Here is a 20,726-nt window from a genome sequence, read left to right as displayed (position 1 = left end):
TTAGGGTTAACTTATCACTTAATTAAATATATCTAATGCAAATTATTGAACACAATTAACCTACTGTATTTGGCTTGTGTAATGAAATGCAGCATTAGAGAAGCATTAAACTTTGCCATGAAATAGTGCATACAGGTAGAGTAAGTCATAAATCATAATTGCAAGCTTTAAGATTTGTAATAATAACTGAATATCTTCATTTTTTATTTTAATGATTTAGTAACTGACAGTCCAAGTTTTGGAACAAATTATTCATAAAACATGTATGCATGTGGACAAAACAAAAGGCTTTTCAGTAATATTCTAGTGGTCGTTCAACCTCTGTCTGCCCTTGTGTGCTCTACTTGCCTCACGTCGCTCTAGTTCTTTCAGTCTTTCTTCTTCTCTCTGTCGTTCTAGCTCTTTCTGTCTCTCTACCCTCCTCTCCTCCTCCCTCTGTCTCCTCAGCTCCATCTCCCGGGTCTCTCTCTCCTTCCGTTCTCTCTCGTCCCTCTCCTTCTGCTGTCTCCTCTCCTCCTCTCGCCTCTCCTCTTCTCTCCTCCTCTCCTCCTCTCTCTTTTGTTCCTCCAGCAGAGCCAAACGTCTTTTTTCCAGCTCTGCATTTCCTTTTTGGAAATTCTCTCTCAGTTTATCCTCCAATGAAACTGAGAGAGAGAGACAGAAAGGTGAGGTAAGAAGTGTCTAATTCAACACAATAAAAATATTTTAATATATATTTATATTCAAAAAAAGACTATATCATGAGGTAAATATAAAGCAGCATTTTATCTCAACACAAACTCAGAAGAGACTGTTTAGTTTGTTCAGCTGAATCAGCTCTATTTAGAAGGATCATTTACAATACTGTGTAGAAATAAGGACAGTGTGTGTTTGTAATGGGAGCATGTATTTGCAGAAGTGCGCTTATACGTATATATTAGCACGAACTACCATTCAAAGTTTTGGGCTCAGAAAGGTTGTTTTTTTAAGTAATTAATACTTTTTTTCAGCAAGTATTTATTAAAGTGATATCAAAAGGATATTTTAATGGGATAATGGATTTAATGGATTTTAATAGATTTCTATTTCAAATCAATGCTGTTCTTATGAAGATTCAGAAATTCAATACTTTTTTAATATTTTAAAACAGCTCTTCTAAATTGTATTTAATCATATAATATTTCACAATATTAGTGTTTTTACTGTATTTTTTTATCAAATAAATGCAGCCTTTGTGCGCATAAGAGGTGTGTAAAGTTGTACTTGAACCTCACTTTTTTTAGTATTTTTTATTATGCATAAAACTGAAAAGGTTTAGAAGCGAAACTTCAGCTAAATGTCGTATTGTCCTACCTGTAGTAAAACTATAAATTAAAAGCTTATAACTTATTTACTTTGCAATGTGAGCACCATGAACTATACATTAACATGATACTAAATGCATGTTATTATAGACCAAGTTTAAAATGCAACACAATTTTTAAAATCTTTAATTACAGCAATTCTGTGTATATATACTGTATAAGCAATATATTGAACACCCATAATCTCTTGATCACTATTATGTACAGTATATGTAGAAACAAATACCATAGCTCTTGCTTTTCTGTGGATTTTCTGGCTCAATCAGCTCTGTGTTAATCAGAGGAACAGGTCCGTTCAGCAGATCACATGACTTCGCTGTTCTGAAAAGCAAACACACACGCACGTAATTAAACACCGTCTCCTTCACAACTTGCTCATTTCAGCGTGGGTGGGTCTGTGTGTGTCCTACCTCAGTGAAGGTGGCACAAGGTCAGGAGGTAGAGTCAGAGGTAAAGGCCGCCCAATCTTGGCCATTTCAACCAAGTGCATTGCTAGAATAAACTCTTCTGCTCTCAACTGCCCATCACGATCTACATCAGCAAGAGTCCTGCAGGTAGAGATATATAATGTATATAGCCATGCACAAGCACACACATTTGTGATTAACCTGGAAGCATTTTAGACAATAAATAGATTAATTATAATTTCTAATTATCCAACTGGCACCTAAACAGCAGACCTAACACTGTGGAAGTGGGTGTTTAACACACCGCTTAGAGCAATACAATGTGATCCAGAGTTTAATGTGTGCAAGCGATTTATGCAGGGGTCTTCAACAAGTTTCTGGCTTTTTTTTTATCTCATACAATAAAAAATAAAAAAAGAATATGTATCAAACAAAAATACAATAAGTTATCTTAAACCAAAACTAGAGTTACAAATAAAATGTAAAAAAAATGTTTAATTTTCCCACTCACATTAAAATGTATTAAGTTAAATAAAAGTGTGATGAACAACCATATAACTCTGTACATCAATAATGATCATATAAAATAAAGCCTAGATTTTTTTGCACTTGGATATAGTGTTTTATATTATGTTTTTTATATTATCATTAATATGCATTGTAATAAATGCAAATCATCCTAATCAAACATAAAATGTCTTTATTTATCTATTATTTTATAAATATCAAAGTCAGTATAAATGAAAGGAATTGTGTTGTATAAATAACAATATGTATAAGTCATGCAAATAGGGGGAAGGAAGTGCATGCAAATTATGTCTACAAAGCAATGTTCTTCTTGAAATTTATATTGTGAGTGCAGTATTTTGTGAACTCACCATATGGTGGCAAGCTGTGTTTGCGTGAGGTTTGATGCTGTGAGGGCATTTCTGACCTGGGGACCTTCAAACATACACACTAAAGAGTTAACGCATAACACACATGCAGAGATGCTTACACACTATCATATGCAAACATTGCCATTCCCTCAGCTTCCTGACATCTACAACACACACTCACCTGACAGGTATCCGCTCATCAGCTTGTCCAGGCTGTTGAACTGCTGCCGGTATTTCAGACGGGACGACTGAGGCACCGCCCAATCAGATGCACTCATTTTGGGGGAGTTACTCGCAAGGGAGGTGGTGGAGGAAGAGTTAGAACTGTGGGAAATTAGAAAAATTTGCAATGCTTTTAATTTCCAAATATATGTTCTCTAGTAAATAAAATTACATATTATTACTCTAAATATTACTCTGTATACATGAATACATTTATGACATCCTTGAATGTGCTAACTAATGCTAAATATAGATCATATTGATTATCCAAATCATGCATGTGTTCAGATAATTCCTGACAGTTTTTATTTGTACAGTACTCTTTAATTCAGAAATTACATTTGCATGCAGAATTATTTTCAAATGACCTCCATTTAGCAGCTGCTCATTAACACAAATATAATCCTTTCCTGAACCATGATAAAGTACACAACTGGTCTCCTGCTAGCTGCAAGATCAGCATTTCCTCCAGTGCTGTGAGATTCTGCGGTGACATCATACTTTTAATAATTGATATGTTTGAGCAAGGTTTACTTAATCCTTGTTAGGGCTGTAATTACCACTTTTACATCATTAAAAATAATTATGTAATTAAAACTCATAATTATGAGCAATTCCGCAGTATTCTAACTCACTGCTGTCAGTTTATGGATTTTTAAATATTCTGAGATAACACTAATAGGATTCAGCTTCCTTCTGCAGTTCGGCATTGGCTGGAATGATAAAAAATAACAGGATGAGAGGGGGAGAGAGTGTGAGATATGACCTAACATGTAGAGTCAGGTTATTTGAGCGAAATTATGATTCTGACGTTTCTCTACATATATTTTCACTAAAACATTTAATATTTTATTTGACATTTTATTAATGAACAATTTCTATTAATATTTCTTAGTAATGACACCAATGAATTGTTGAACCAAGTTTTGAAATGATTCATTGAAACTTTACACCTAAAAAATGTGCATTAAAATGATTGCGATATACAGTGCTGGTCAGAATTATTTGCCCCCTTGGTAAATATGATCAAAGATGGCTGTAAAAAATAAATCTGCATTGTTAATCCTTTTGATATTTTATTAAATAAATTTGCTAAATCTAACCTTTCATTAAAGTAAAAGAATTGGAAGTGAGGGGAAAATCACATTATGAAATAAATGTTTTTCTCCAAAACATGTTGAGAACAATTGAATACTTTTATTAAATACTTTTTGCAACCTTCTTTTGCCAAGATAATAGCTCTGAGTTTTCTCCTATAATGCCTGATGAGTTTGGAGAATAACTGACAAGAAATCAGAGACCATTCCTCCATACAGAATTTCTCCAGATCCTTCAGATTCCCAGATCCACGTTGGCGCTGTTTCTCTTCAGTTCACTCCACTCATTTTCTAGGGACTGGGATGGCCATTGCAGATGCTTTGTTATGTGCTCAGTGACCCATTTTTGTTTTGATTTCGATTTTTGTTTTTGGATCACTGTCTTGCAAAAAGGAAGTTGCAAAAAGTATTTAATAAAAGGGGGCAAATAATTGTTCCCAATGTGTTTTGAAGAAAAACATTTATTTCATAATGTGATTTTACCCCCACTTTCAATACGTTCACTTCAATAAAAGGTTAGATTTTTGCTTCTTTTTTTTTTTATAAAATATCAAAAGGATAAACAATGCTGACTTATTTTTTACAGCCATCTTTGGTCATATTTACCAAGGGGGCAAATAATTCTGACCAGCACTGTACATGATATTGTTTAATTTTATATCACCAGGATAATCATCCCAAATGCATTGTGTATATTCAATATATTGACCCGCCTTAGACCCAAATTCATTTTTAAACAGGCACTGAGCATGTATTAGTGGGTTTATTACATGCTTCTGTACCACCACATGGAGGTTTGATGACTCTCGGAGGAACTCTAACAAGATCCAATTAAGATACAAGGAGACAGCTGTGCTATTTAAGGACTCTGTCAGCAAACACACTCTTATTTACTACAAACTTCTAGTACTGGCGAAACAAGCCCAGTTCTAAGAAAATCACTGTCTTTTTTTAGCTCTGACTGAAACAAACACACTGTTGCATATAACAGATATTACGCCCAATTCTAATACAAACATGGGCGTTGAACTTTGGGGTTCACACCTGCTAGAGCCAAGATCCAAGAGCGAGTGAGATTTACTCAAACCACTGGTCGCTGGGAATGCTGAAAAGGTAAAAGAAGAAAAACAATTACTTTAAAGCACATGTAAACTTTGTAACTGAGTTGTAGATTATGCAGTTAATCAATGCATAAAGATTTCATAGTAACGGCATAATACTCGTTTGTGCAAAATGCTGCATGTGTGAATGAATTCAGGATACCTGATGCTGGTGTGAGGAGAGTTGCATTGCCGTTAGGTAAAGCTGGCACACTGAGAGAGTTGGGGATCTGAGGCAGTGGTCCTGACATCAGGGTGGGCGCAGGGACCAAAGGGGTCATGGCAGGGCCTGGGGGGATGGGCATTCGGATGGGCATCACTGACATGGCAGAGAGATTTGGCATGGAACCCATACCTAAAATAAAACAGACAGATTATCTGAGATCCTTTCTAGAAGGTTTATTGGTACCATATACTTTACAGATACTGCATATAGAGTATATATCGGACTATACTGTGTAACGGTTCAGGCTTATTTCCACTAGTTCTACATTTCTTTTACCTTTGCCGCCATCTAATGCTCGCTTCAAGTTATCTTTAAAAACACTAATAATTTAATTACACTGTCAAATGTAATCTGTTGAAAATCTCATGTTGAATATCCATTTGTCATATTGTACCTTCATATCTAACATGTAAAATTATTGACTTTAGTGTTTTATGTTTAATTTATTTAGACATAATAGTAATTTTATTTCAGTGTTATTTTAGTATTTTTTACATATGGTTATTGTATTTATTAATATTTTAAATTAGCTGTTATTTTAATATTTTCAGCTTTCATTTTAGTTTAAATTTCTAGTCATTTTGTTATGCGTTTTAGATTCTTTATATTTCTACAAAGCTTTCGTTTATTTTATTTCAGTTTCAGTTTTAGTCATTTTAGTACTTTCCACCTATTTCAGTTAGTTGTCGAGGCAGCATTTGTAATTTTTATTTAAGTTTTTTAACTTAAATTTTTTTATCTAATATTATTATAAATTTTTATTTTTTTCAATTACCAAAAACATTTTTAATAGTTTTAGTGAACAATAACAACACTCTTTTATTGAGAGTGTTAATATTGACCATTTACACATTTCTGAGATTATATATGAAAAATATTAATATATGTCTTCATTTCAGCATAATCTTAGTCACAACCTGCAAAAGACTCAACAAAATTAATAACAAAGCAAATAAACCTCACCCGACGTTACATAACCAGCTACTCATACCATACTCATACCAAAGCGTGATGATGATGTCATAACAAGGGTAGGCGTCTGCTTCATGATGATTGGCAGGTTGGATGGGAGGGGCTGACCCTGCAGCTGCAGTTTAATTAGTTTCATTGCAATGGAGAACTCCAATCTGTCCATCTTCCCATCCTTTCCTATATCCGCCAATGCCCTGAAAGAAAGGAAGCAGCCATTCTCATCCAAAGTGGCTTACAGAGCACTAATTGCTATTACAATCCCAACGGAGAAACTCAGTTTGTGCGTAATGACAGAGCAGCATAATTTTGGGCTAAGATTTTTGTTGTGCTAACGTATTTATTTACGAACAAGAGCGTTTTAGAACAAGCAAATGCTATAAACTCAAATCAAACTTTCTGTATCCTGCATCAGTAAATCTACATCCTGTTTTTGGATGGGCGACAGTGTTTACACCAGTAGACTAACCACAGACAGGAAGAGGTTAGTTTTGGGAACCTCCACCCTCCGGAGAGGTATGTGGCTACAAATCACATTGTCCCACACACATTCATTTCACAACACTATTATGATAAATCCAGCCCTGCCATAGAAAAGACAACCATACAGACATATATACATGTGCAGTTTATTTGTATGCACATAGATATACAGTGGAATCAAAAGTCATACATGCTCTTCAAATTTAATATACCTTTATTGGGAGAGAAATGGGAAGGGCAAGACAGAAGAACCGGATAACGCATGTATGTACATTAAGGGTGTGTGTACTGTACGTGTGTGTACTCTTACCAAATGTCTGCCAGGACTGCTGTGGGAAGACCAGACTGCAGAAAGAACTTTCGTGCTTGATCTCCTAAAATGAAATAAAACATAAAAGTATGTGCATTGTATAAGAGCAGAATATAACAACCATTCAAAATATTTGTTTTTGTTTTGAAAGTCTTACATATGCTCAGCAAAGCAGCATTTATTTGATTGAAACTAAAGTAAAAACAGTAATACTGTGAAATATTATAATTTAAAAGAACTGTTTACTATTTTTATATATTTTAAATGTGATCCTGTGATGGAAAACTGAAATTTAAGCAGCCATTGCTCCAGTCTTCAGTCAGGGGTGGACTGGCCATGGGGCATACAGGGCACTTTCCCGGTGGGCCGACGTGCTTTTTGGGCCGATACAGATCATTCTTTAAAAAAATAAAAAAAATTTTTTTGTCTAAACGGCCCATAATACTGGTACATCGGCGGCCCATTCGTTTAGTTTTGCTTAATTGGCGGCGCTGGGATCTTTGTGCCGGTGTAATACATTGGACAAATAAAGTCAGCGTAGGTTTTTTTTCTTCTTCACAGACCGGCCCATGAAACACGCAGATCAGCGGCCAATTGGTTCTTTTCTTGATTGACACTGGGCTGGTCCAATCACATCTTTAAACTCCTCCCCCTTTAGGCTCTGAGCGAGCGTGCGGTGTCAGTGTGTATCTGTCAAAATAACAGAGATGGAGAAGAAACGCAAGGAATGTGCAGAGATATAGCGTGAAAAAAAGAAACGGGCCCTTCAAGTGTCTGATGAGGATATTGAGGAGGATCAGGAGAGAATGAGTTAGTGTAAAGAACTGTGGTAGGCAGAACTTGGAGACTTTCAGGACACTTATGCTATGAGTGTAGGAACCCATTACCCAGTTACGCATTATTTACACATTGGCATAATTGACGATTACGCATTTTACTGGAATTGAAATGAAACGCCTTTGTAAACCATGTTTTCCGCCAAAATGAAAGATCATGCGTTTATCTCTTTCAAGCATAGAAATTGGTACAAAACTAAGAATGAAAGTTGCTTTTAATTTTTCAGTGCATTTGTTTTACAATATATGGCTATTACTGTCATGGAATTAATATTATAACTATTATTATATAGTAGTGTAATGCAGACAGACACTATATCACAGCTAAAAGAGTTTTGAGTTTTTCTTTGTTCAATTTGCACACTGATTATGGGTTGGAGCTCTTAATGTTTAACTCTAAAAGTGCACCAGATTGATGAATTTAACATTAAAAAGCACAAATCTTTCTTACAGGGGGCTCCCCCGAACCCCCCTAAAAGGACAGAGGTCCACCCACCACATATTTGCCAAAAATCCTGTGTCAAACACTGGTATTGCTATGCCAATGCAGCTTACAGCTTGTTTTAGGATTCATCATTGTGGAGTAGTTCGATTGTATTTTACAATTAGTAGTTATTTCATCTATTAACTCTTACTCATTCCTACTCACTCATTAGGCTACATGGCATTAGTGGTTTCAATAGGAGTTAGTATACATATTCAGGGGTGTGAAAAGATCGGTTGTGTTTATGATTATATGTAGTGGGCCAGTCTGGGCCAAAATGGGCCGATTTTTTGTGTTACATGATCTGTCAGAAATCATTCTAATATACTGATCTGGTGCTCACTTGTCAAACACACATTAGTATACGAACAGTTGTGTTGCTTAATATTTTAGTGGAAACGTTTTTTCAGGAATCTGTGATGAATAGAAAGTTAAATAGTGCAATACTTATTTGAAATAGATTTTTTTTTGTAAAATTATAAATGGCTCTACTGTCCCTTTTAATTAATTTAATGTTTCCATGCTAAATTAAAGTACAAATTTCTTTAAATCCCCCCCCCCCCCCCCCCCCCCCCCCAAAAAAAGGAAAGCAAAAAATCTTACTGACACCAAACATTTCAGTAGTATATGTATGTGTGTGGTCTTACCTGACAAATATCCCAGAGTGGGAGCCAGAGAGTCAAACTGTTTGTCATGTTTCCCCCTTTCTTCAGGAGTTATAGCCCAAATAGTAAAACCACCTGTGAAAATGAGAGGGACAGAGAAAGTGAAAGAGATTTTAGATAATTATGTTCTGTCTTCACAAATCTCTTCCTAGATCAGCTGTTCTTTTTCTACTTTCTGGGTCTAGTTCCTGCCAGTTCTCTGCGAGATGTTGTCTGTTGCTTTGACAAGGGCTGTTGGCTTGTGTGATCCAGGCATTAGAAATGTCTGTCTGCCTGCAGGGAGGGAGTGAGGGAGGCTGCATATTTTGCACATTTTAATGGAACGACAGCCCCATTAATAATTATTAAGTATTATTATCGTAAACCATGATGTATTTCAGAGGCAGCAGGAGAAAATCCATCTAAAATGCCAGTGCCCAGTAAAAACCTCCCTGCCACTTAACATGCTCAAAGTGGGTCAATCTCAACACAGGTTTCACAGAGAGTACTGAAGACAAGCCTTTTATCAGCTGCTGGTGTTTTTGGCACTGCTTTTAATAGGTGCAGACAGCACTTGGTTTGAAAAATACAGCTAAATAGCAACTCACACCACATTGTTTGCTTCAAACAGATTTCAAAAACGTTGTTTTCATACCTATGCACGTTATACACATTTCTAAACAAAAAAGTGCATATACTAACTATGTCACAATAATTGCTTATTAAATAACTTTCTATATTAATTAATGGATTGGGAGGGACAAATGTTAACACACCCACTTACAGTATTTATTCTTTCTTTCTCTGTCTCTCTGTCTCTCTGGGGAGGACACACAGTACTTTCAGCTCAAGTTTCCTGCATTGTCAGCAGCGCTGAGATTTCAGAAAAAGGCCATCATGATTAATTAAGTGCAGGTCTCTGAAATCATGTGATGTCTTTCTTTGTGGAAATTTAGCCCATTCACCAAAAGATAAAAAAGATTTGATCATTTGAGATAAGCAGCATTTTCTTCAGGAAGATAGAACAACTTTTTATGAAAAAAAGGAAGCAATTAGTCCAACCTTGAACAAAGTAGGTGAACTCAGACATTTAAATTTAAAAAAGATACATTTCTAAAGAAGTTAACAGTTCTTTCATATGTTTGAAATCACGTTCACTCGCATGACTCCATTCATATCACTAGTCTAATAAAAGCCGTTTTATTTAATTTTTACATGAAGCGGGTCACCGTGTGACAATGTGTTGATGGTGCACCTTTAAATAAACGTTTTCTGAACAGCTTCAAAAATGGTTTTACAATGTGAAACAGATATATTGTAGGCTGATTTTCAAAAAACAATTTGTAATAGCAAAGCAACAGCTTTCCTTCTCTGCAATGTCATCCTGTTGTGAAGCACAGGCAGTTAACAAGGACATTGAGGATGGTTAATTTTAAGTCATTGAGTCTAAAAGCAGAACCAAGGAGATATTTACTTTTGGGGGGAATTGTTGGGACAGCTCATGAGGCAGGGACTATACCGAATAAATAAATAAAAATACAATTTAATATGGCTGAAATAACCTGGCTACAATAGTTTACATCAACAAAAAGATTTTGTCAGTACTTATTACTAAAACAGCTTTTTCTTATTTTTACAATATATTTAAAGACAATCAGGTCTCCTAACATTGAAACGTGGCAACGGAGTGTGTCGATGTGGGAATCTGGGAGTCTGTGTGATGGTGTATTCAGGTGCTCCGTGCTCCTTTGGGAAATTTTTATCTCTCCAGGCGACACACTGAAACTAGTAATCAAGCTTTATTACTTATTCAGGCCCATCCAGCTATTAAAGTGAAAGTGTTTCTCTGTTTTGAAGAAGTATCAGGTTTGCTTTTGTGCTTATTTAGCACTAGCACTTATACAGAAACAACTATGCAAATTTTAGATACCAACTGACACGTATTTAATTAACAGAAGCATAGAAAATGTCCTTGCATCCAAAAATACCAAACATTATAAACAAACAATATCTGTTTCTCTACAGTGCACTACACTTCCAAGTTAATTACACTGTGAAAACGCTAATGGGATTAGCCACTACACACACAAATAAATGAATGAGTACAGAGACAAAATAAGCACCCCGGCATATACACACACACACACAAATGCCCAAAATGTCCCTCACTGTGCTGACATTAGCATTTATTTGAGATGATTTAGCTATTTAGCATCAAATATACACCAGCCATTACACAAATATGACTGATCTCAGAAACCAACTACTAGTGTTCAAACCTGCAGCCTCAGCTTCCCCACTGTTACCACCACCCTGATGCGGCATTAACAAATAGACCTGAAAATCCCTCCTGGGATTTTCTTAAAGTGAGAAATTGTAGCTTAAATGGAAATGCTTACATTTTGCAACAGCTTACTTTAAAGTCACAATACAAAACACACCCAAGATATTAGACATACTTTACTCACTTTGCTTGCTCTCTTTCTCTAGCTTATCTTATGATGAATATTTCATTAAACCATCTGCAAGAGCTGACTTGAACCACAGCAAACTGGTTCTTCAGATTTCATTCACAAACAAGTATCATGGTACTACCAAGTTTTTGGACATTTACATTTACTGTGTGCAATTTTGTTTGATCCTTTTATTCAAAGTGTCTTACAGTGCCTTCAAACTAATTTTATCCACTGTTCCATCAGAGTACATTTTAAAATTGTTCTTTTAAATTGTACATTTTAAAAAGCTGTGATGGAGGCAGTTTTAAATCACATAATTAACCGAAATACATTAGGTAATAAAATTTTTAAAGTGCTTTTATGAGCAAGTGTAGCAAATATTCAAAAACCTGTCAAAATCCTTCACAGAGTTTAGCAAATATTAGCATATCCCTATATAAATAGGGAAGCAGTCATTAGTAACTTTCAACTGGGTGTGTTCTATATAAACACTGTGCTGAATCTAAAAAATATTCTGTTATCAGAAGAACATTTTGATAACGACTTCATCACTAAGACTGTTAACTCTTAGAATATTCTACAACACCAAAACCTCTGATATTTTTCTCAAAGTGCAGTTCTGCTAATGTTCTATGCTGTAGTGATTCAGCACACAAGCCAAATGCGTCTGAATTATTCTTTATAAACTCTTCATCCTTTTAAAGGGATTGTTCAGCTAAAATTGAAAATGTTTTCATCATTTACTCACCCTCATGTTATTCCAAACCCGTATAACATTGTTGTTTTGCAGAACACAAAAGAAGATATTTAGTAGACTGTCTGAGTTGCTCGCTTCTAAATAATAAAACTGGATGTGGACCAGAGGTCAAGCTCCATTAAAAAGACAAAATCCATGATAAACAGATCATGAAAGTGTACCATATTACTATATTCCAAGAGGAGGTAATATGAAAGCTTTGTATGAGGAACAGGTTGAAATTTAAGTTATTTAAAGTCAAGCCTTGGCAGTCATGGTCACCATTCACTTTAATTGTATGGAAATGAGCAGCTTGGGCATTCTGCTAAACATCTCCTTTTGTGATCCACAGAAGAAAGTCAAATGGGTTTTAAAATACACAAGGGTTAATGGATTTAAAGAAATGGCATGCCCTTGACACAAAAGAGCTGTGTTCTTACCATTCATGACTCCAGGTGGGATGTGAGGGATCCTCTACTCGACCGGCTAGCCACTACTCATCTGGAGAAACAGAGAGAGAGAGAGTGTGAGGAGGATTTTACATGTAGAAGAGCAACAGAGGACACATTATGATGGGAAGCAAGTGAGGTGAAGCAAGAGAGAGAGACTGTGAACAAGTGAAAATAATTAAATGGGAAGATGGAAACAAGTAGAGAGTAATGAGAATGGAAAAGAGGGCTTTTAAAGATTGGACAAAGGGAGATGCATCTCTTCTCAGCTGCTTTTGAATATTTCGTCCATCGTTTCTATCCATTTTCCTCTTACACTCAACCATGTTGTTTGCCATAACACAGGTGCATACAACAATCCCCTGTGCACCATCACGCACTCACACACAAACAGGATATTGATTGTGCCAGAGCGCTTTCGCCTAATGCAAAGCGATTGTTCGTTTCTGTCTTCTCTCTAAAGCTCTTTCTGGGAAACTAGCCCTGCATCTCACAACTGAATCCTATCAGTGCTTCATGGGCAGATTGAACAAACACAAAAGCCAAACACAAACTCCCAAAACAACTGAGGATCTCTGAGCCCATTTAAACACTTGCTGGAAAAATCTAGAAGTCCAATAAGGATGAGAGTTACGGTGCCCATGGCTACATTCACACAGCAGCAGATAGTCAGTCCTGTTCAAAGTGTTAAATATAGTACTGTTTCTACACAATCTGGTTACAGAGCGACAACCGTGTTTTATAACCAAAGCTATAGTTGGTATGGGCTTTATAGATTAGAAGCAATCTGTGTGTTTTGTGGATTATTTTTTGTTAATCATTCACTAATGTTAGGGCTTTCAAAGTCTTTTGGATTGTAAAAAGAGGCAAAAATAGGTGTGTGTGTAAGAGAGTGAGACTGATTATATAGGGATACAAAAAATATTAATAAATCCTGAACTGGAACATTTTGAGACATCTGAAAGGATAAAAGCTGCAGGAGTGTGTCCTAACTGACACAATACAATGTCTTGATATTAACAATAGTTACAATAAATACCATTAAAAAGTGGGGTTGGTAAGATTTTTTGAATGTTTTTGAATGTTTTCTATTTTAATAGCCTATAAATCTATTCTTGTGATATCAAAGCTGAGTTTTCAGCAGCCATTACTCCAGTCTTTAGTTTCACACGATACATTCTTTTCAGGATGCTTTGATACACAGAAAGTTCAAAAGAACAGCGTTTATTTGAATTAAAAAATCTTTCAAAAAAAACCTACTGATAACAGTCAATGCCAAACACTGACTGCATGAATGTACCTTATATCATGTCTTGACCTATATTCCATGTACTACATTAAATCTTTTTATTTTGCCTAAGCTGAACTGTAAACCTGCTGAACGTGGATAGACATAGATTCTTCCTAGTTAAACTGTCACCAGTGTGAGAAAGTTTCATGTGTAAAAACTCTAAAAGATGAGATGTATTTTAGTCAGGGACTTCACAGGCTAACATTTGTTTACAATAGATCAGAGGGAAGCCAAGCCCACTGTGAAATCGTTTAGGCCACGAGATATCACGATATTAAATCGTGACGATATTGTTCGTCAAGGTGAAATCAGCATGACTGAGTTGAGTTTGTGGCAAAACTTTTTGAAGGCCTTGCATTATATTGTTCTGTCTTTTCCTGCATATGATAATTCCTACTCAGAAAGTAGAACTGGACTGACATTCATAACAAGATAATTATTATAGGTCTGTCACAATTCCTTGATTAAATTTGAGTGTTCGATTTTTTTTTTCTAAATCCTCGAAGTGGTTCATTCTACATACGAGAATCCATGAACGGCATTATTAGATCGTTTTCTAAGGCTGGACGATATCAGAATAATTTTTTAAAACCTTAAAGTCCCCCTGTAGCCAATAATTGTATCCCTTAAACTCATCTTTGACCACCAAAATTACATATTTAAATGGTTTTTCCTCTGAAAATAAAATTATTCATGCCTTAAAATAGCTGGAATGTACCTCTCTACCCTTGCTTTATTTAATATATGCGGATGCATGGATATGCAAATTAGCCCCGCCTCCACTCACTCACACCAGCTCAGAGATCCACTCGCTCAACTTTACTGAAGTAAACGCTGCACAATGGTATCGCTCTTTACAATGTTGGACACATAACGGTAATTAATATGATTAGCCTTTTATTTGACTATGTTATCAAAAATTTAATAATGAGTTGCTAATGGCACACAAACCATGTTCCCATTCGCTTTGAACGACCATGAAAGACATATAGTTCATCATAACATCATAATATACATCATACACATAATTCACCTGCTATATTGCTAAATGTACCCGATTTTTCATATAAACTGAGAAATATACTGGTAGGCCTCTTGAGACTCCCCTGCATCACAGCAGTTAATAATATGCTAAAGCCTGTCCGAACGTTGACGTGATTGGTTACAAGCACTGATTTGTAAAATGGCATGTATAATGCAGTTTGTGACGTAAGAAACACTGGCAATATCAAACCGCGTTTTAAGGAGAAATACTCAGAAATGGTACTGACATGAATTTATACATGGATTGTCTTAAAGCACTTTAAAAACATAGACATATAAACAACATTAAAAAATTAATTTTCACCACAGGGGATCTCCAAATAAATGGCCAATTTGATTACCAAAATAATTGCTAGTGGCAGCTCTAGATTAGTTAAATCATAAGTAAAATGCACCTGTATTTTTTTCATTTTCTGACTTTCAGTCGAATAAAAGATTTTTCTCATTGAAGATTTTGTCATTGAAAGTTTCTTAAATATAGTGTTACTTATGTTCTCGTGAACCCAATATCATGTATTATCTCCTGAGCTAAGTGTATCCTCACACCCCTCATAACAACAATCTTTTATGGTATTCCCAAATAAAATAAAAAACACTGTCACATCGGAAACACATTTAAGCAGTTTAACATCATTACTTTAGAGTAATTTTTACATACAAGTCCAAAATCTATGACTTATCTTTCATTATTAAATGGAAATTAAATGTTTTCAAATGGTTTGGCAGTGTTTCAACCGAGCTGCTGGTACGGGGGAGGCAGTAGTGGTGCATTTTGGTTATTAACCTCAGAAGTGAGAGACGAAACATTACATCTTTCAGTAACTGCACCGTTATGCTAGAGTGCATTAGTATACAAATCAGCACCTCTCTGCACATTAGCAGTCAGCAAATATTCCAGCAGTATTAGGAGTGTTTGAATCTACTATAAGACTTGCCTGCCAGTGATTCAGTAGTGCGCGAACCTCCTCCTGCTCATTTGCTTTAATGCGTTTAAATCTGTCTGCTGCATCTAAGACAGTAAAAATCTGATTATCGTTTGGTTGAGAACATGCTATGCACCACATATAGTCCAACAGAGCTCTTTATTTAGTAAAGTATTATTGCTAAAGCTCAGATAACTCATTGAGCCAAACAAATGTGAGGACCAGTGTTGTGCAGAATTTTAACTCCCTGCCAAATTTAGTTGAAGCAGCAACCTGGTTGCCTTCTAACTCCACCCCCACCCCTAATCCTAAACCTACCTATATTTGGGGTGTTGTGGCAAAAATTCTGTTGCCACGGGTTTGCTTTCATTCAATTCCAGTGGAGTTTCTCCTGGCCCTGATAGCGGTCCGCCCCTCTCTCTAAAGCTTACAAGGTAGAGCTGGAACTGCTCAGTCCAGGATGATCAATCACCGGCCGCTCTCAGGTCCAGAAGGCACTTCCAAGGAATCCCACTTCTGACACCAAATTGTTGTGGCAAAAATTCTGTTAAACTGCGTAAGAGACACTCAGAGTCAAATTAATAAAAAGATAAGTATTTATTCTTGCAAGAATAGGTTCGGTCTAGTACACAGAAGTTACACTGTGCAAGAGAGTGACACTCAACAGGAAGATATGAGACAGCCTTTATACTCTTTTCAAGGTTCCTCCTCACCCGCTGTACCTTTCACCCACCCAGATAAGGTCCTTACTGCTGTTCTGTTTCTACTTAAAGACACAAACTGGTACTGAAATAAGCTGGCCAAAACTGACCATCCCTAAGGTCTGAGGTCCTGTCCCATTTGTTCCTGAACCGTCAGGCACAAGCACGTACACACATATACTTTTATACATTGAATAGGTTCTTTCTCTTATGATACCTGCTTGGGATCAATGACTATTAAAATTTCTACTACAGGGAATTCAGCGGGGTAATAATCTGGCAGGGGTCTGAATTCGGCACAACAAGTACTAACTTTTACTATACATTCTAATAGAAATAAGTCTTAAAACAGGGCTCTCAAATGTCACGCATTGAGCATGACAGTCACTCATTTTGGTCTTTTGTCACGCACTCCCGCCACACATTGTATTTCTCAGGCGGAAAAACTATTTATAATATATTTAATATGCCGCAGTGCCCAAAATCTATCTGGCCGCGCCGCTCTCACTATGGACCCGTAATAATTTGTTCTCTCAAGATGGTGGCGGCGGCGGCGGCGGTAGCTGTCGCAGGTGGCTGTGAAATACTATGGCAAACAAACAACAAATATGCGACAACTCAGGCGTCTGCAGGTCTGATTGTCAAGTATGCTGCGATATTGACATTCTACTGGCTCCGATTGTGCTACATGGCTGCCCGCCAAAACCGATTTACATGGACAATAAACAAACAAAGGACTAGTCCTGGTCTCCAAAAATCTTCTTGCACACCAACGCAAACTCCATCAAAGTCTGGGTTTTTGCCCATCTATTTGGGCGTTCCTGTCGGTGTGATTTTTCTCTTCATACTGTTGGAATCCCTGCTCCTGATCGTGGCCTCCCTTGTTACCTGCCCGGCTGCCTGGGAGGGGATGAGCCGGGTTGCCTGGGCCGGCTGGATGGATGGTTTACGGCGCTGGCGACTGTACTGGAGGGGGTTCTCCAGGAGCCGTGCTGCTGCCCATCGGGGAGCCATGCCTGGAGGTCCCGCTTGCTGGAGTCAGGACGGGGGGCTGTGGACGATTCTGGAGCTGCGCTGTGTTGAGATCTGCCTCGAGGTGCGGCGCGGCCTCCGGGATGGATAGTTTTTGGCCCAGGGGCAGTTGCTCTGTACGGGTGTGCCCGACTACCACGTATCCGATCGTCAGCGGAGTTTCCTGTACAAACAGAGTTTTCTGCACCACGGACTAGTCCCCTGGTTAACAATCTACACTGTCCTGTCCTGATGTCTGTGTTCAAAAATTCTGGCCAACCGGGTTTTCATCAGCCTTTGTCTTTCTCCATCCGAACTATTATTTTTCACCGGTGGGTAACTGACTTTAAACCAAATGACTCTGATGAAAACGAAAGTAAGTGCAATTATGTTTTAAGTACATCAAGACTTTTAATAACTATTCTTCTGTTTATCGGAAATGTTGAGCTCAATCCCGGGCCTGACTCAAATATTTTCTTGACAACTCTAGGCATATTGCATTTCTGGGGATTATATGCATATGCAAACTATAGCAGATTTTTTTATTGCTGTATCGCAACCACAGCCACAAGATATGTGTTTACCTATAACTCACGACTATTCTCCATACTCTAGATTTTCAGCTCCGATTACCTTCACTCCCTCATCTTTTCTGATTTTACCTTCTGAAATATCCTCTTCTAGTCTTTTAGTCAAAACAGTTAAATTACAAAGAACACCTCATCCAAGAAAAAGTCCAACAAATTTAAGCCAACTCGGCAGTACCAGAGGCTTTAAAATCTGCCATATAAACACCTGAAGCCTTGTTCCGAAATTAGACGAATTTAAAATCTTGCTTGCGCAGTCAAAAGCACATGTAATGGCAATTTCTGAATCATGGTTAACTCCCAATATTCCTGAATCTTTTCTTTTAATTGAAAATTATGAATTGTATCGTTAAGACTGCATTAGCAAGACCGGCGGTGGAGTGGCTTTCTATGTTAGTCAGAAATATGCACACTTAATATCAAAAGTTGAAACTGAAACTGAAATATTGAAACTGATGGTACATTTTACACCTCAACATGCAATTACTATTATTGTCACCTACAAGCCTCCTAATGTCAGTGAAAGTTTTTACTTTTACTTTACTTACTGACATAATTAAATCTGGTTCATCGAAGGAGCTCGAAGAATTCTGGGTGATATCAACCTTGACTGGAATGATAGCTCATCAAAAATGTTTAAAGCTACTGCAATGAAACTTGGATTATATCAATTAATTAAGGATCCAACAAGAATTAGTAAAACACGCAGCTCTATTCTGGATCTTTTTTTCACAAATCAGCCTTCAAAATATACAATGTCTGGTGTCATAGATGTGGCTATTTCAGATCATTCGCTCATCTATGCAGTTAGAACAATCTTAAAATCCCAAAAAACTCACGCTCCCCATTCTGTACCAATCTCAAAACTACCACAATTCAATGCTGATTTTAGGGCTATTGATTGGAGTGATGAGCTGTCACTAGAAGATCCAGAACAGATTTTAATGCAATTTCATACTAAATTACATAAAATACAGAATAAGTATATCACTGCCAGCAAGATTCGACCAAGAAAAAATAAATTACCTTGGATAAATTCTGAAATACTTCAACTTCTAAAATTAAAGGCCTCTCTTTTTAAATTGTATAAGTTAAGTCGAACATTTGAGAGTAAAAATAAGTTTAAACAAATTAGAAATAAATGTAATTTGGAACTGCGTAAGGCTAAGGCGGTCTATTTTCAACAGCAAATTATCCAATCTGCTAACAACCCAAAGACACTATGGCAGACCCTTAAGGTCATCACCGGTGATAATGAAAATGAGAAGAACAAAAATGTTAATATTCAAATTTCCATACGGGGAACTCTTATTTCAGATTCAGAAAAAATTTCAAGTGCTTTTAATGATTATTTTTTATCATCTGTTAAAGATTTGGCTATGCATTTTGGTATTCCCTCCTTGTCCTCACCTGATCTCCTCTCAACATCTGATCAGTTCTCATTTTCTGAGATCTCACAGAACGAGGTGATACAAATATTACAACTGTTAAAAAATTCTCATGTCCATGATATCTATGGTTTAAATACCTTATTTTTAAAGACTCATGATAGCCTCATACCTCTTTTTCTGCATTTAACCAATCTTTGTAACAGGTTTTCTATTTTTCCTACTGACTTGAAAACAGCACAGATTACTCCAATTTTTAAATCTGATGATCACACTCTTCTTTCAAATTACAGACCTATCTCAATACTCCTAGCAATGTCTAAGTTGCTGGAAAAAGTATTGCATAATCAACTAAGCTCTTACCTGGAAACAAATAACTGGCTCAGTGATTGTCAACACAGTTTTCGTGCTAAGAGATCAACAATGTCGGCGTTATTACTCTTCACTGAGCGACTACGTAACTCTCTTAACAAAGGTCACATCACTGGAGCTATTTTTATTGATTTCCGTAAAGCTTTCGATACAGTGAACCACCAGATCTTACTAAATAAACTTCATTCATTTAAACTGTCTTCATCTGTGATAGAAATGCTCTCTTCTTATTTGACGAACAGGTTGCAGACAGTCAAAATAAATCATGTCATATCGCAACCTGTAGTTTGTGACATGGGCGTTCCACAAGGCAGTATTCTTGGACCCTTACTTTTTCTTTTATACATCAATTATTTCCCTCGAGTGTGCACTGCAAACACTCAAAATGTTTACTGTACGCTGATGATACTGTGATTTTTCTCTCCGATTCAAATCCTAATGTCATAAATTCCAAACTACAAACTGACCTTCACCTGATACATGATTGGTTGAAAATGAATCATCTGGCAATCAATGTAAAGAAAACAGAATGTATGTATTTTCATTCACCCAGAAAACGTCTTTCTTTTACTGATTTTATTACTTTTGCAAACCAAGATCTTGTTGTCACAAAGACCTACAACTACCTTGGTGTGCTACTTGATCCACATAATACATATCGGGAAAACATTTCTAAATTAACAAAAAAGTTGAATCAGAAACTCTATGTATATAACAAGATTAGAACATATCTCTCTTTTTCGGTTTGTGAAACATATCTACATGCCTT

At 36.5% G+C, this 20,726-nt stretch overlaps 1 protein-coding gene across 3 annotated transcripts in view; it reads right to left on the bottom strand.

Moving 5' to 3' along the window:
• itsn2a (intersectin 2a) overlaps nucleotides 1–20,726 on the bottom strand; it is a 52,550-nt gene that overhangs the window by 20,302 nt on the left and 11,522 nt on the right. For 2 of the 3 annotated variants that reach the window (XM_077220514.1, XM_077220512.1), the window contains exons 2-12: nucleotides 12,632–12,692; nucleotides 9,003–9,095; nucleotides 7,036–7,099; nucleotides 6,276–6,439; nucleotides 5,211–5,402; nucleotides 4,992–5,052; nucleotides 2,810–2,952; nucleotides 2,629–2,692; nucleotides 1,754–1,891; nucleotides 1,570–1,664; nucleotides 349–644 (exon numbers count right to left, since the gene is read on the bottom strand). In XM_077220514.1, the coding sequence (XP_077076629.1) occupies nucleotides 349–644; nucleotides 1,570–1,664; nucleotides 1,754–1,891; nucleotides 2,629–2,692; nucleotides 2,810–2,952; nucleotides 4,992–5,052; nucleotides 5,211–5,402; nucleotides 6,276–6,439; nucleotides 7,036–7,099; nucleotides 9,003–9,095; nucleotides 12,632–12,638 (1,317 nt within the window). In that variant the 5' untranslated portion in view covers nucleotides 12,639–12,692. Of the gene's footprint in view, nucleotides 1–344; nucleotides 645–1,569; nucleotides 1,665–1,753; nucleotides 1,892–2,628; nucleotides 2,693–2,809; nucleotides 2,953–4,991; nucleotides 5,053–5,210; nucleotides 5,403–6,275; nucleotides 6,440–7,035; nucleotides 7,100–9,002; nucleotides 9,096–12,631; nucleotides 12,693–20,726 lie in introns of all 3 variants that reach the window. The other variant, XM_077220513.1, reaches the window with a different exon arrangement.

Source organism: Siphateles boraxobius, unplaced genomic scaffold (genome assembly GCF_051911475.1).
Source record: "Siphateles boraxobius isolate OS27281-9 unplaced genomic scaffold, OSU_SipBor_1 8, whole genome shotgun sequence".
Lineage (NCBI taxonomy): Eukaryota > Metazoa > Chordata > Actinopteri > Cypriniformes > Leuciscidae > Siphateles > Siphateles boraxobius.
The sequence above is the reverse complement of the archived record's forward strand: the minus strand, read 5'-3'. Positions and strand labels throughout refer to the sequence as shown.